General features: G+C 41.5%; 1 protein-coding gene across 8 annotated transcripts in view; it reads right to left on the bottom strand.

The window, feature by feature from the left end:
- dysf (dysferlin) overlaps positions 1–16890 on the bottom strand; it is a 312999-nt gene that overhangs the window by 159439 nt on the left and 136670 nt on the right. For all 8 annotated transcript variants that reach the window (XM_062983273.1, XM_062983274.1, XM_062983275.1 and 5 more), the window contains one exon: positions 3822–4014. In XM_062983273.1, the coding sequence (XP_062839343.1) occupies positions 3822–4014 (193 nt within the window). The remainder of the gene's footprint in view (positions 1–3821; positions 4015–16890) is intronic.

Below are 16890 nucleotides of genomic sequence, written 5' to 3'. Positions count from 1 at the left end.
GGGATGAGGGTGGAAAGTGGCGTGGGGCTCCTCTCTGCCTAATTAGATGGAGGCGTTTGTGTGTTGGTCTATTAGCTTGCCTTCGTTCCAATGCAGGAGATGCTGCGTCCCAAAAAGCCAATGCAATTCCGGGCTGCAGCAACAATAGAGTCATTCAGTCCCTGCTCTTTCCCAGAAGGAAAACACAGATAGAGAATAGGCGGCATCTGGCTTGAAAACAGTCCAGGTGAAAAGGAGACTTGGGACACCACAAGCTGAGCAAGCAGTGTCATGCGGCAGCTTTAAAAGCCAATGCGATTCTAGGCTGCATTCAGAGGAGTCAAGGGAAGTCTCCTTGTGGAGAGAGAAAGCGGGGTATAAATAAACATAATACAGTAGAGTCTCACTTATCCAAGCTAAACAGGCCGGCAGAATGTTGGATAAGTGAATATGTTGGATAATAAGGAGGGATTAAGGAAAAGCCTATTAAACATCAAATTAGGTTATGATTTTACAAATCAAACACCAAAACATCATGTTAAGCAACAAATTTGATAGGAAAAGTAGTTCAGTACACAGTAATGCTATGTAGTAATTACTGTATTTACGAATGTAGCACCAAAATATCACGATGTATTGAAAACATTGACTACAAAAATGCGTTGGATAATCCAGAGGCTTGGATAAGTGAGGCTTGGATTAGTGAGACTCTACTGTAATAATAAGTCATAACCTGGAAGAGGAGATGGACAACCCTGTGTCCAGTCCTGGGCAAAGCAAATCAAGACTGATATTGACATGATGGAAGGAAAACTATAAATCCTTATTGAGGCTCAAGGACAGGGGTCCTCAAACTTTTTAAGCCGAGGGCCGGTCCACAATCCTTCAGACTGTTGAGGGGCCGGATTATCATTTGAAAAAAAAAATACAAACAAATTCTGATGCACACTGCACATGTCTTATTTATAGTGCAAAAACAACAACAACAACAACAACAATGAAAGAACAATACAATATTTAAAAATAAAAATAATTTTAACCAACATACATTTATCAGGATTTCAATGGGAAGTGTGGTCCTGCTTCTGACCAATGAGATAGTCAAGTTAATTAGGGTTGTTGTTGTTGTTGTTGTTGTTGCTGTTGTTGTTGTGTGCCTTCAAGTCATTTCAGACTTTGGGCGAGCCTAAGTCTAAAATGTATTTATTATTTATTTATTTACTGCATTTATTTACTACATTTGTATCACACCCTTCTCACCCCAAAGGGGACTCAGAGTGGCTTACAAATTATATGTACATACAATATATTATATTATTAGCATAGCACAATATTAGCTATATATTACTTTATTGAACTATACCACTATACTGTAGTAATATTATTAGTAATATGATATGTAATATAGAATATATAATTAATATTATTATATGGTATTATTATTAGTGTTATATTGTATTACATTATAATATTATTATCAATATTATATGTACATACAATATATTATATTATTAGCATAGCACAATATTAGCTATATATTACTTTATTGAACTATACCACTATACTGTAGTAATATTATTAGTAATATGATATGTAATATAGAATATATAATTAATATTATTATATGGTATTATTATTAGTGTTATATTGTATTACATTATAATATTATTATCAATATTATATGTACATACAATATATTATATTATTAGCATAGCACAATATTAGCTATATATTACTTTATTGAACTATACCACTATACTGTAGTAATATTATTAGTAATATGATATGTAATATAGAATATATAATTAATATTATTATATGGTATTATTATTAGTGTTATATTGTATTACATTATAATATTATTATCAATATTATATGTACATACAATATATTATATTATTAGCATAGCACAATATTAGCTATATATTACTTTATTGAACTATACCACTATACTGTAGTAATATTATTAGTAATATGATATGTAATATAGAATATATAATTAATATTATTATATGGTATTATTATTAGTGTTATATTGTATTACATTATAATATTATTATCAATATTATATGTACATACAATATATTATATTATTAGCATAGCACAATATTAGCTATATATTACTTTATTGAACTACTAGCTGTGCCCGGCCACGCGTTGCTGTGGCAAAGTGGTGGTGGTGGTATTGGTTAAAAATTGTTGTGTAATTTTTATTTGATGTTATTTGCAATTTTTAATTAATTTTATTATAAGTTATCTTTTTATTTATTATATTTTATTATTTTCTTGTATTATTTTTAGTTATTTTCTGTTATTATAGTATTTTATTGTATAAATTTTTAGTATTTTTTATTATTTTTATTAGGTTGCTAGGAGACCAGGTTGGAGGAGCTTAGCCTTCTAACTGGCAGCAATTGGATAAAAGCAATTATTCCTCTCCCTCTAATTAGGACTTTATTTTTCTTTTCTTTTTGTTGTATCAACCTAGAGGCATGGATGATGGGTTGTGTTGTCAAATTTCGAGGTTGGGGGGCCTGTAGTTTTGTTGTTTTGTGGGTCGCCGTGATGCCATCACTCTTTTATATATATAGATACCACTATACTGTAGTAATATTATTAGTAATATTATATGTAATATAGAATATATAATTAATATTATTATATGGTATTATTATTAGTGTTATATTGTATTACATTATAATATTATTATCGATATTATATGTATATACAATATATTATATTATAAAACCGAGGGTGGGGGCCAGGTAAATGACCTCGGAGGGCCGCATCCGGCCCCCGGGCCTTAGTTTGGGGACCCCTGCTCAAGGAGCTAGGGATGCTGATCTTGGAAAATAGAAGAGAATTGGACACAGGGTTGTTATCCCAGGTGAGGTCTGGCCAATGTGGAACTATCTCTTTCTTCAATTTGGACGCGACATTCGTCTTGAGGCAGCCTGGAATGGCATTGGCCTTTTGAGGGAAATCAAAGATACAGAATGGGGGACGATGCCTGGCTTGACAGCAGTGTGTGTGAAAAAGACCTTGGAGTCCTCGTGGGGAGGAAGGGGAACATGAGCCAGGAATGTGATGCAGCAGCTAAAAAAGCCAATGGGATTCTGTCCTGCATCAATAGGGGAATAGCGTCTAGATCCAGGGAAGTCCTGCTCCCCCTTATTCTATTCTGCCTTGGTCAGACCACACCTGGAATCACACTGTGTCCCATTCTGGGCACCGCAGTTGAAGGGAGATGTTGACAAGCTGGAAAGCGTCCAGAGGAGGGAGACTAAAATGATGAAGGGTCTGGAGAACAAGCCCTATGAGGAGCGGCTTAAAGAGCTGGGCATGTTTAGCCTGCAGAAGAGAAGGCTGAGAGGAGACATGATAGCCATGTACAAATACATGAAGGGAAGTCAAAGGGAGGAGGGAGGGAGCTTCCTTTCTGCTGCCCTGCAGACTAGGACACAAGGGAACAAGGGCTTCAAACTACAGGAAAGGAAGGAGATTCCACCTGAACATCAGGAAGAACTTCCTCACGGTGAGAAGGGCTGTTCACCAGTGGAACTCTCTCCCCGGGGCCGTGGTGGAGGCTCCTTCTTTGGAGGCTTTTAAGCAGAGGCTGGATGGCCATCTGTCGGGGGTGCTTTGAATGCGATTTCCTGCTTCTTAGCAGGGGGTTGGACTAGATGGCCCATGTGGTCTCTTCCAACTCTACTATTCTATGATTCTATGATTCTATGAGCTGCTGCATGACACTCTTGACTCATGTCCAGCTAGGACTGTTTCCAAGCCAGGTCTGGTCCTGCTGTAGAGACGGAGGGATGCCTGTCCCCGCAAGAGGCTACCTCCTCGGCCAGGGCCCGGAGGCGGGAGAGCCACTCCTCCGCCTGCTCCACCGCCTCCTGCAGCTCCACGTCTTCGTGCTTCAGCCTTAGGGCCGCCTGGACCATCTGGAGGAGGTTGCTGGCCCGGAAGCGGTAGAGATAGTGGTCCAAGTGGGTGCTGGACGGCTTCTGGGTGGGATCCGCCAAAGGCTGGCTGGGGACACAGAGAGAAAAGGAATTACGGTCCAATTGGTGTCTGCAAAAAGGTCTGTTATCAAACACCACTATGCCCATCCCTAATAAAAAGGGATCAATAGTTAGGAATTGATCGTTTTCTGTTGGAAATTCCAACAGAAATTTCCAAGCGTCTCACTATTTATTTGTAAATGTATATATTTGCTAACCTATAAGTAAGTAAGTTTATTTTTCTATCCCGCCACCATTTCCCAAAAGGGACTCGGGGCGGCTAACATGGGACAAAAGCTCGGAAACAAAACAAATACAACAATTAATACATATTACAATAAATAAACACAATAAAATCAACATTATAAAACAAGCTATATATATAAAAGACATGGCATCAGAGCAGCGGACAAAACAACAAAACTACAGGCCCCCCAACCTCGAAATTTGACAACACAACCCATCATTCACGGCTCTAGGTTGATACAACAAAAAGAAAAGAAAAATAAAGTCCTAATTACAGGGAGAGGAATAATTGTTTTTATCCAGTTGCTGCCAGTTTGAAGGCTAAGCTCCGCCCACTTGGTCTCCTAGCAACCTACTCAGTCCAGGGGACAGGCACAGTTAAGCCTCACTTAGGCCTCTTCCACAGATTATCAGATTTTAACTGGATTATATGGCAGTGTAGACTCAAGGCCCTTCCACACAGATATATAACCAATTTAGAATCTTATATTATCTGCTTTGAACTGGATTATTTTGATTCCACACTGCCGTATAATCCACTTCAGTGTGCATACTAAACATAAGGACAACCATACAACAGACATTCAATACCACCACTAACTCAACAATTTCTCACCAACACCACCAGACAACGCCACAGCAAAGCGTGGCCGGGCACAGCTAGTACATTACATAAATCATAAAAACTCATTAAAAGCTTAAAATGAGAGAACATTACAATGAAATGAACCACCAGGTTAATGGAAGGACATGGGGTGTCAGGGACAGTTGAACTAAGGCGCAGTGGTATAGTTATAAAGTGCTTTGGGGCAATCGACAAGATGGAAACATTTCTTGACCGTTTGATGGGATGGACGCCCGGTTAATTATAGAGAAGGGAACAGTGCATGAGAGAGGTAGTCTATGTATACGTTGATTTGCCAGTTTGTACCTCTTTGGCGTGGGAGGGATTATTGATATGTGATTGTACTGAGCATATACAGACTCAAGACTCCATTTTGCGTTCAGTTGCTATTTGGACTTCAGTGGAGAAGTATGTGTTTGGTCTTCAATGAAAGCACATGAATGTTTTGCATTAGACCAGGGGTCCCCAAACTAAGGCCCTCCAAGGTCATTTACCTGGCCCCCGCCCTCAGTTTTATAATATAATATTTTTATATTAGTTTTAATAATATAATATATTATATATACATATAATATTGATAATAATCTTATGTTATACAATATAATACTAATAGTAATACCATATAATAATATTAATTATATGTTATATATTACGTATTATATAATAGTATAGTGGTATAGTTCAATATAGTAATGTATAATGCTAATATTGTGTTATGCTAATAACATAATATATTGTATGTACATACAGCTGCTCTGAGTCCCCTTTGGGGTGAGAAGGGTGGGATATAAATATAGTAAATAAATGCAGTAAATAAATAATTAATTTTAGACTTAGGCTCGGCCAAAGTCTGACATGACTTGAAGGCACACAACAACAACAACAACAATCCTAATTAACTTGACTATCTCATTGGCCAGTAGCAGGCCCTCACTTTCCATTGAAATTCTAATTGGTTTATGCTGGTTAAAATTGTTTTCATTTTAAAATATTGTATTGTTCTTTCATTGTTGTTGTTGCACTACAAATAAGACATGTGCAGTATGCATAGGTATTTGTTTGTTTGTTTGTTTTCTTCAAATGATAATTCGGCCCCTGAACAGTCTGAAGGATTGTGGACCGGCCCTCTGCTTAAAAAGTTTGGGGACCCCTGCATTAGACCTCAGTGGAAGTGGATGCATGCATGCTGCTGTTTGGACTTCAGTAGAGAAGTATGCTTATGGACTTCAGTGAGTACAACTACCTCTAAAGGCTATGGACTATTGATTAAGAATGATACTCCGTGTACTCAACATAGAGAGAACTACATCCTATCTGTCAAGATAAAGACTCCTCTTAAAGTGCCACATGCACAAATAGTGTTAACAAACGTTTATTAAATGAGAAGTTAAACTCAAAAAACACTTAACTTCCGTGTTATGAACAAAAGGAAGTAGCTTCAGCAACAAAAAGGCACTAAAATAGGAGTAGAGAGAAAATCCGGATTATCTAGCTGGATAATCCGGTTTAAACACAGTCAAAACATTCCAGAAAACGAACGCCACGCAACCCTGTGGCACAGAGAGTCAAAAGAGCTCACTGCAAGGCAAGAGTTCTTTCTTTCTCCCACCCTGGACATTATTCCAAATATATAAACCTTCCTTGTTTAATGTGTTGTCGAAGGCTTTCATGGCCGGGATCACAGGGTTGTTGTATGTCTTTCGGTCTGTGTGGCCATGTTCCAGAAGCATTCTCTCCTGACGTTTCGCCCACATCTATGGCAGGCATCCTCAGAGGTTGTGAGGTATGGATAAACTAAGTCAGGAAAGGAAAGAATATATATATCTGTGTAGAGTCCGGGGTGTGGCAAGAGTCCTTTGTCACTGGGAGCCAACATTAATGTTTCAGTTAATCACCCTAATTAGCATTGGAGATGTTTTTTCTCTTGCCTGGGGGCATCCTTTGTCAGTCAAGCCCTCAGAGTGTTGGTTCCCATCTACTGTTTTGATTTTTGAGTTTTGTAATACTGGTAGCCAGATTTTGTTCATTTTCATGGTTTCTTCCTTTCTGTTGAAGTTGTCCACATGCTTGTGGATTTCAATGGCTTCTCTGTGTCGTCTGGCATGATAGTTGTTGGAATGGTCCAGCATTTCTGTGTTCTCAAATAATATGCTGTGTCCAGGCTGGTTCATCAAATGCTCTGCTCTAGCTGATTTCTCTGGTTGAATTAGTCTGCATTGCCTTTCATGTTCTTTGATTCTTGTTTGGGCAAAGCTGTGTTTGGCGGTCCCTATGTAGACTTGTCCACAGCTGCATGGGATCCGGTAGACTCCTGCAGAGGAGAGAGGATCCTTCCTTGCTTAGTTTTTCCAACAGACCTCACAACCTCTGAGGATGCCTGCCATAGATGTGGGCAAAACGTCAGGAGATAATGCTTTTGGAACATGGCCAAGCAGCCTGGAAAACACACAACAACCCTGTGATTCCGGCCATGAAAGCCTTCGACAACACTTAGAAGAGTTTGCCTTGGGTCAGAGGTGTCTTGAGGTCACAGAACAACGAAAGCCGCCACTGAGATCAAATGCTTTCTCATTCTCTAGATCAGGAATCCTTTGCAACACGGACAACAACTTCTGCAAACCTATCCAAGCTGTTCTTTGGCAGCTTGAGCATCTTTTAAAACCATATTACTAAACCTTTTTTAATAATTGATCTCTGAGCTCCCTCTGCTGTCCCAAATGGAACTTTGCCCAAGGCTTTGGGGAAGGTCGGATTTAAGCTTTCCAGATTTTGGACCCCTTTCCATAAACACCAGCTTTGCAAATTGCTGTCATCATTGTTGTTGTTGTTGTTGTTGTTGTTGTTACACAGCTGGAGTTAGGCAGGGCGAAAGGGGTGGACGATGGGCCTTGCCGGAGCCACTCCCCACCCCGGTGCACTCCAAAACCGCTCCATATTTTCCTTCCTCTGGAGTCGGTTCGCTTCAGAGAAAACAAACACGGTGTTCCCCCCTGAGCACAAAATAACCTTTCTAAGCCAGGAGTATTTTAAGATGCTGCAGAAGACAAGAGGAGGTTTGTTTCCCCTTGAAGGTCCTCCATCACACACACACACACACACACACACACACACATTTGCGCTTTCTGCATTACATCACTGGGTTCTTCCAACATCCCACGTCTTGTTTTCTTTCCCACTTCTCACGCCCTGGAATAAATCCCGTTTTGTGCATCACAGACACCTGGATGTCATTTAAGCTTCATTTGATGCATCTACACCAGGTATGGGCCCAAGTGTGTTGGAGTATGGTTGTATTTTGTATGAAATGTAAATCAAGTGTTTACTGCTGATGAGCAGGAGTGTGTATTTTTCAGTGATGAAATGGTTAACAGCAGGCTAGTTTTGACTGACAGCCTGTTGTGATTGCTATGACCTATCAGGCATGACTTCCGGCCTTTGGGGGAACTTCCTCTGGACAGAGGAATGTGTTGTTTATCTTATCTGTGTTGTTTCGGCTTGAGCTCTTGCTGAAGATGGACTATGAGTGCTATGCTCTGAAGCCGAGAAATGCAAACTGTAAATAGTTATGTAAATAAAGTTAATCAACAGTTGGACTTCGCCTGCTGGAGTATTTCTTGACCAGTGCTGATTCTCCGCATGGGAATACAGTCTGGAGAAGGTGGTGAGACCGGGATGATGAATGTTTGGAATCCACTCTGCACTCCATCATCCCCTGTCAAAGTGTGCCCATGCCTGATCTACACTGAAGAACTAATGCAGTTTGACGCCACTTGAACTACCCAGGCTCAGTGCTAAGAAAACCTGGGAGTTGTAGTTTGGGAAACTAGAACTCCCAAGATTCCAAGCCGCAGCAGCTAAAGTGGCATCAAGCTGCATTAATTTGACAGTTTAGATACACTCCAGGATAGACCCACCAGAAGCCAGAGTTGACATGATAAATGCCAGTTGCAGGAAGAGAGACTCTAACTGGATGCCCTTTGGTGGTATCTTCCACTAGGATTCTATTATTATTATTATTATTATTTTATTATAACACAGCAAACAAGATAGATATGCTGGATTTCGTATCACAAAATCACAAGTCAAACACTTCCCAAGTGTCTAGGACTGTGTGATGTATTTTCGGATGATGCGTGCAGATCCCAGCAGGGTGGCCTTTTGCAGTTGGCAGATCGTGATTTTGTCAATGTCTATTGTTTCCAAATGCCGGCTGAGATCTTTTGGCACGGCACCCAGTGTGCCCATCACCACCGGGACCACCTGCACTGGTTTCTGCCAGAGTCTTTGAAGTTCAATCTTGAGGTCCTGATAGTGGCTGAGTTTTTCCTGTTGTTTTTCGTCAATGCGACTGTCACCTGGGATGGCAACATCAATGATCCAGACCTTTTTCTTTTCCACAACTGTGATGTCTGGTGTGTTGTGTTCCAGAACTTTGTCAGTCTGGATTCGGAAGTCCCACAGTATCTTTGCATGCGCATTCTCCAATACTTTTGCAGGTTTGTGATCCCACCAGTTCTTTGCTGCTGGCAGGTGGGACTTGAGGCAAAAGTTCCAATGGATCATTTGGGCCACATAGTTGTGCCTCTGTTTGTAGTCTGTCTGTGCAATTTTCTTACAGCAGCTGAGGATATGATCAATGGTTTCGTCGGTTTCCTTGCACAGTCTGCATTTTGGGTCAACGGGGTTGCGGAGGAATGCAACCAAGTGCACCTAACCCATTAGCATTATGGAGAACCAAACCATAATGAAGTCTATACTGGCTCGGTCGTCGCCTAGGATAAAAAGGACCGCGGTGGATGCTGCTGACTCTGGACATCCATCGACAAGTGGGCTACAAAATCATCAAAACCCAAATGAACAGTCACAGAAGCGGCAGAAATATACAATGCCAGAAAACCGCACAGTCATGAAATGCTATTATTATTATTATTATTATTATTATTATTATTATTATCATCATCATCATCATCATTAGTATTACTATTAAGCAGAGCCTGAATGGTCATCTTTCAGGAGGGATCTGATTGTAGTCTTAATGCCTGGCAGAAGGGAGTTGGCCTGGATGACCTTTAGGTATCCCTTCCAACTCTTGTTGTTGTTGTTGTTGTTGTTGTTGTTGTTGTTGTTGTTGTTGTTGTTTATACCCCACTTTCTCTCTCCACAAATGAGACTCAATCATCATCATCATTTTTGTTCAGTGGTTATGATGATGATGATGGTGGTGGTGGTGGTGGTGATTATGATGATGGAGCCTCCTTCTCTGGAGTTATTTACACAGAAGCTGGATGCCTCTCTACTAGGACAGCTTGGATGGTGTCCTTCTACTTGGCAGAAAGAAAAGGGCTAGACTGTATGGCCTTTGGGTATCTCTTCCAACTGTTGTTGTTGTTGTTGTTGTTGTATATTATTATTATTATTATTATTATTATTATTATTATTATTATTATTGACACAACGACGTTGTATGACACAGCAAACAAGATAGATATACTGGATTTCGTATCACAAAATCACAAGTCGAACACTTCCCAAGTGTCTAGGACTGTGTGATGTATTTTCGGATGATGCGTGCAGATCCCAGTAGGGTGGCCTTTTGCAGTTGGCAGATCGTGATTTTGTCAATGTCTATTGTTTCCAAATGCCGGCTGAGATCTTTTGGCACGGCACCCAGTGTGCCCATCACCACCGGGACCACCTGCACCGGTTTCTGCCAGAGTCTTTGCAGTTCAATCTTGAGGTCCTGAGAGCGGCTGAGTTTTTCCTGTTGTTTCTCGTCAATGCGACTGTCACCTGGGATGGCGACATCAATGATCCAGACCTTTTTCTTTTCCACAACTGTGATGACTGGTGTGTTGTGTTCCAGAACTTTGTCAGTCTGGATTCGGAAGTCCCATAGTATCTTTGCGTGCTCATTTTCCAATACTTTTGCAGGTTTGTGATCCCACCAGTTCTTTGCTGCTGGGAGGTGGTACTTGAGGCATAAGTTCCAATGAATCATTTGGGCCACGTAGTTGTGCCTCTGTTTGTAGTCTGTCTGTGCAATTTTCTTACAGCAGCTGAGGATATGATCAATGGTTTCGTCGGTTTCCTTGCACAGTCTGCATTTTGGGTCAACAGGGTTGCGGAGGAATGCAGCCAAGTGCACCTAACCCATTAGCATTATGGAGAACCAAACCATAACGAAGTCTATACTGGCTCGGTTGTCGCCCAGGATAAAAAGGACCGCGGTGGATGCTGCTGATTCTGGACATCCATCGACAAGTGGGCTACGGAATCATCAAAACCCAAATGAACAGTCACAGAAGCGGCAGAAATATACAATGCCAGAAAACCACACTATTATTATTATTATTATTATTATTATTATTATTATTATTATTATGATGTATACCCTGCTTTTCCTCTCAACAAAGGAGACTCAATCATCATCATTTTTGTCCATATTGATAATAATGATGATGATGATGATGATGATCATGATCATGATGGTGATGATGGAGCCTCCTTCTCTGGAGGTCTTTAAGCAGAGGCTGGATGGCTATCTGCTGGGACGGCTTGGACGGTGTCCTCCTGCTTGGCAGAAAGAAGGGGGTTGGACTGGATGGCCTTTGGGTGCCCCGCCTATGATTCTAAGGATTCCGCCCTGGACTGGATGCGCAGTCCAAGCCCATCTCCTATATCCGTGGTTGCTTTCTGCGGGCGTCCCTCCTTGAGCCACCCCTTGGGCCACGGCCCCCTCCGCCCCATCTCCTCCTCCCCATGTCGTTGAATTTCCGTTGGAGAGAGAGTGATGCCTTGTTGATGGGTTGGCGTGTTGATGGGTCTGTTGCTTCCCTCGCTCTGGGGAAGCCAAGTCCTGGGATCGGACCCAGGTCACGTCAGGCACACGCCAAGCCAGCCACAGATTTACGGCCGCGTTCTCAACAGGAGCATTGTTGCAGGAAGGAGAGGAGGGCGGCTACAAAGAGAGGGCCGGCTGGGCTCCAGGGATGTCTCTGGTGGCTTCCAGGTCGAGCCTTTTCAGAGCCTTCTCCCACCAAGCTCAGGACAGCCACTTTCAGGAGCATCGGGTCCCAGAATCCACCCAAACAAGGAGGCACATCTAAGCAGGCTTTGGAGTGAATCGCTTTTTTACCAAGTCAAGCGTAGGAAATTAATGTTTGGTCCCACAATCCACCAGAAGACGATCTCAGGGCTCTACAGGCCAATGGGAATGGCCAATGGCTGGGCTGTGGCGCAGGCTGGTGAACAGCCAGCTGCAATAAATCACTCTGACCATGAGGTCATGAGTTCGAGGCCAGCCCGGGGGCGAGTGCCCGTCAATTAAAAAATAAAAAATAGCCCCTGCTCGTTGCTGACCTAGCAACCCTAAAGATAGTTGCATCTATCAAGTAGGAAATAAGGTACCACTTATAAAGTGGGGAGGCAAATTTAACTAATTTACGACATTGGAATGAGGAAGTACCGTCGCAGTGGATGATGAAGCAGCTGCTCCCCCCTGTGGCCAGAATCGAACATCCCCTCAGGAGAAGGTTAAATTGCCTCTGTGTCTGTCTCTGCCTCGGTTGTATGTGTATATTTATTTATTTATTTATTTACAGCATTTATCTTCCGCCCTTCTTTCTCACCCCGAAGGGGACTCAGGGCGGATCACATTACACATATAGGCAAACATTCAATGCCTTTTAACATAGAACAAAGACAAGACAAACACAGGCTCCAAGCGGGCCTCGAACTCATGACCTCCTGGTCAGAGTGATTCATTGCAGCTGGTTGCAGCTGGTTTGCTCTCCAGCCTGCGCCACAGCCCGGGCATCGAATGTTTGCCCTATAGGTATATAATGTGATCCGCCCTGAGTGAGAAAGAAGGGCGGAATATAAATACTTTAAATAAATAAATAAAATAAATATTCTACGACAGGCATCGGAAGAGCTACAAGGCCAAGAAGAAGCCATGAGAGAAAGACCAAGACCCACCCAGAGGAAAAGTGTTCTTGCCATACATCAAGGGAACCACTGACAGCACAAGGAAGCTGAGGAAGAAACACAACCTACACACAATCTACAGAGCCACCTCCCAACAAAGGATTCCCCCAGGAAGGAAGCAGTCAGGCCTTGAAGCTGCAAGGCTTTGCAGTGCTAATCAAAGCGATTAATTGCCACATTCACACTGGCCTCCAACAGGACCTTCAACATGGACCTTCCATAGATATGTATGTTGGAGTATGGTTGTATTTGTATGAAATGTAAATCGTTTACTGCTGATGAGCTAGAGTGTGTATTTTCAGTAATGAAATAGTTAACAGCAGGCTAGTTTTGACTGACAGCCTGTTGTGATTACTGTGACCTATGAGGCTTGATTTCCGGCATTTGAGGGTTGGAACTTCCTCCGATCTGAGGAATGTTGTTATCTTATCTGTGTGAGGTGTTCGGCTTGAGCATTCGCTGAAGATGGACTATGAATGCTATGCTCTGAAGCTGAGAAATGCAAACTGTAAATAGACATGTAAATAAAGTTAATCAACAGTTGGACTTCGCCTGCTGGAGTGTTTGTTTGACCAGTGCTGTTTCTCAGCATGGGAATACAGTCTGGAGAAGGAGGTGAGACGAGGATGATGATTTTTGGAATCCACTCTGCAACCCATCATCCCCTGACAATGTAAACCCCACTTGCTTAGATTCCAACAGACCTCACAACCTCCAAGGATGCCTGCCATAGATGTGGGTGAAACGTCAGGAGGGAATGCTTCTGGAACATAGCCTACAGCTTGGATAACTCACAACAACCCTGTGATTCCGGCCATGAAAGCCTTCGACAACACAATAATAAATAGCAACAACAACAGTATTTTTGCAAAACATTTGCAGGTTTATGGAGCGTGGGATGTGTCTCATAGCCAATCTTCAGTCTAAGCCAGCATTTCTCAACCTGAGGGTCAGGACCTCTGGTCTGGTTGTGAGGGGGGTGTCAGAGAGATTGCCAAAGACCATCAGAAAACACATATTTCTGATGGTCTTAGGATCCCCTTTGGCAGAGAAGGCTGAAGATCTCTCCGTCGTCCTTCTCTTCAATGTCAAAACTCCACCAGTGTTCACATTTGGGCATATTGAGTATTTGTGCCAAGTTTGGTCCAGATCCATCGTTGTTTGAATCCACAGGGCTCTCTGGATGTAAGTGAACTACAACTCCCAAATTCAAGGTCAATGCCCACCAAACCCTTTCCGGTATTTTCTGTTGGTCATGGGAGTTTTTGTGCCACGTTTGGTTCAGTTGCATCTTTGGTGGAGTTCAGAATGCTCTTTGATTGTAGGTGAACTATAAATCCCAGCAACTACAACTCCTAAATGTCAAGGTCTGTTTTCCCCAAACTCCACCAGTGTTCACATTTGGGCACATTGAATATTCATGCCAAGTTTGGTCCAGATCCATCACTGTTTGGAGTCCACAATGCTCTCTGGATGAACTACAACTCCCAAACTCAAGATCAATGCCCACCAAACCCTTCCACTCTTTCCTGTCGGCCATGGGAGTTCTGTGTGCCAAGTCTGGTTCAATGACATCGTTGGAGGAGTTCCGAATGCTCTTTCATTGTAGGTGAACTATAAATCCCAGCAACTACAACTTCCAAATGATAAAATCACACACACACACCCCAACCCCACCAGCAGAGTTGGTCCAACAATGAGGTGAATTAAGTGGTCGTTTGGGGCGTAAAACATACAGGGGCGCAGTCGAGACTGCTTTTTCTGACGGTTTGTTGTAAAACATGATGTTTTGGTGCTGTGGCTGATGGGAATCCTTTGTTGGCCAGGTGGAATAGTAGTGAATAGCCTTGCAATCTCAAAGCCTGGCCATTTCCTGGAGTAGCTGGAGCTTTTTGTTGTATGAACGTAGAGGCATGGATGCGGGGTTGTGCTGCCAAGTTTAGTGTTTCTGGGATGTGTAGTTTTGTTGTTTTGTCCTAGGCCGAAATTTCATTACCCTTTTATATATATATAGATTGTATATGCATATACAGGAGAGTCTCACTTATCCAAGCTTCCCTTATCCAAGGTTCTGTATTATCCAAGGCAGTCTGCCTTATAGTTGTCATTGTTTTTGTAGTCAATGTTGCCATGTTTTGGTGCTAAATACAGATCTATGTTAATTGCTGTAATAGCATGTTTTATGCATATGTCTTTGTTTGATGTTTTTATAGTTTTAGTGGTTTTAATCTACAGTTGTGTGTATTTTATTTAGATCTGTGATATATTTTATATATATGTAAGGCATTGAATTTTGCCTTTTCTTACGTTGTAAACCGCTTTGAGTCCCCCCCAGGGGTGAGAAAAGTGGTATAGAAATCCAGTTAATAATAATAATAATAATAATAATAATAATAATAATAATAATAATTTGATGTTTAATAGGCTTTTCCTTAATCCCTCCTTATTATCCAACATTTTCACTTATTCAACGCTTTTATTTTTCAGTGATTGGTTTTTTTGGGGGGGGGGGGCAAAATTCTGTTCGCCTACACTTGAAAATTACCTAGGGTCAGCTCTGCCCACCAGTATTCAAATATGGGCACATCGGGTATTTGTGCCAAATTTGGTCCAGTGAATGAAAACACATCCTGCATATCAGATATTTACATTATGATTCATAACAGGACCCCTGATTTAAACTATAGGAAAGTAGATTCCACCTGAAAGTTCGGTTAGGTCAGGGTGACACGCTAGAACAGGGGTCCCCAAACTAAGGCCCGGGGGCCGGATGCGGCCCTCCAAGGTCATTTACCTGGCCCCCGCCCTCAGTTTTATAATATAATATTTTAATATCATTTTAAATAATATAATATATTGTATATACATATAATATTGATAATAATATTATAATATCATACAATATAATACTAATAATAATACCATATAATAATATTAATTATATGTTATATATTACACTAGCTTTGCCCGGCCACGTGTTGCTGTGGCTTATGGGAATCCTTTGTTGGCCAGGTGGAATAGCAGTGAATAGCCTTGCAGTCTCAAAGCCTGACTGTTTTCTGGAGTAGCTGGAGCTTTTTGTTGTATGAACGTAGAGGCATGGATGCGGGGTTGTGCTGCCAAGTTTAGTGTTTCTGGGATGTGTAGTTTTGTTGTTTTGTCCTAGGCCGAAATTTCATTACCCTTTTATATATATAGATATAGTATTACAGTATAGTGGTATAGTTCAATACAGTAATGTATAATGCTAATATTTTGCTATGCTAATAATATAATATATTGTATGTACATACAGCTGCTCTGAGTCCCCTTCGGGGTAAGAAGGGTGGGATATAAATGTAGTAAATAAATGTAGTAAGTAAATAAATAATTAATTTTAGACTTAGGCTCACCCAAATTCTGAAATGACTTGAAGGCACACAACAACAACAACAACAACAACAACAACAACAACAATCTTACTTAACTTGACTATCTCATTGGCCAGTAGCAGGCCCACACTTTCCATTGAAATCCTGATAGGTTTATGTTGGTTAAGATTGTTTTCATTTTTAAATATTGTATTGTTCTTTCATTGTTGTTGTTGTTGTTGTTGTGGCGCAGCTGGCTAGTAACCAGCTGCTATAAATCACTACTGACCGAGAGGTCATGAGTTCGAAGCCCGGGTCGAGTTAAGCCTCCGACCATAAAAAAAAAAAATAGCCCCGGCTTGCTGTTGACTAGCAGCCCTGAAAGACAGTTGCATCTGTCAAGTAGGGAAAATTTAGGTACACTTTATGCGGGAGGCTAATTTAACTAATCTACAACACCATAAAACTGCTCAGGAGGAAAAGAAGAGGAAGAACAGCCACCAATGGATGGTGAAGCAACAGCTCCCCCTGTGGCCGGAATCGTGAAGCTGGAAAGGTGTTAAAAAATGCCTCTGTGTCTGTCTAAAACTAAATGTTGTTTGTCTGTTGGCATTGAATGTTTGCCATATATGTGTTCATTGTAATCTGCCCAGAGGATGACCACGGGCTTCACGTTGCCCCAAGGCAGGTAGTAGTA

The sequence above is a fragment of the Anolis carolinensis genome, chromosome 5 (assembly GCF_035594765.1).
Source record: "Anolis carolinensis isolate JA03-04 chromosome 5, rAnoCar3.1.pri, whole genome shotgun sequence".
Taxonomy (NCBI): domain Eukaryota; kingdom Metazoa; phylum Chordata; class Lepidosauria; order Squamata; family Dactyloidae; genus Anolis; species Anolis carolinensis.
The sequence above is the reverse complement of the archived record's forward strand: the minus strand, read 5'-3'. Positions and strand labels throughout refer to the sequence as shown.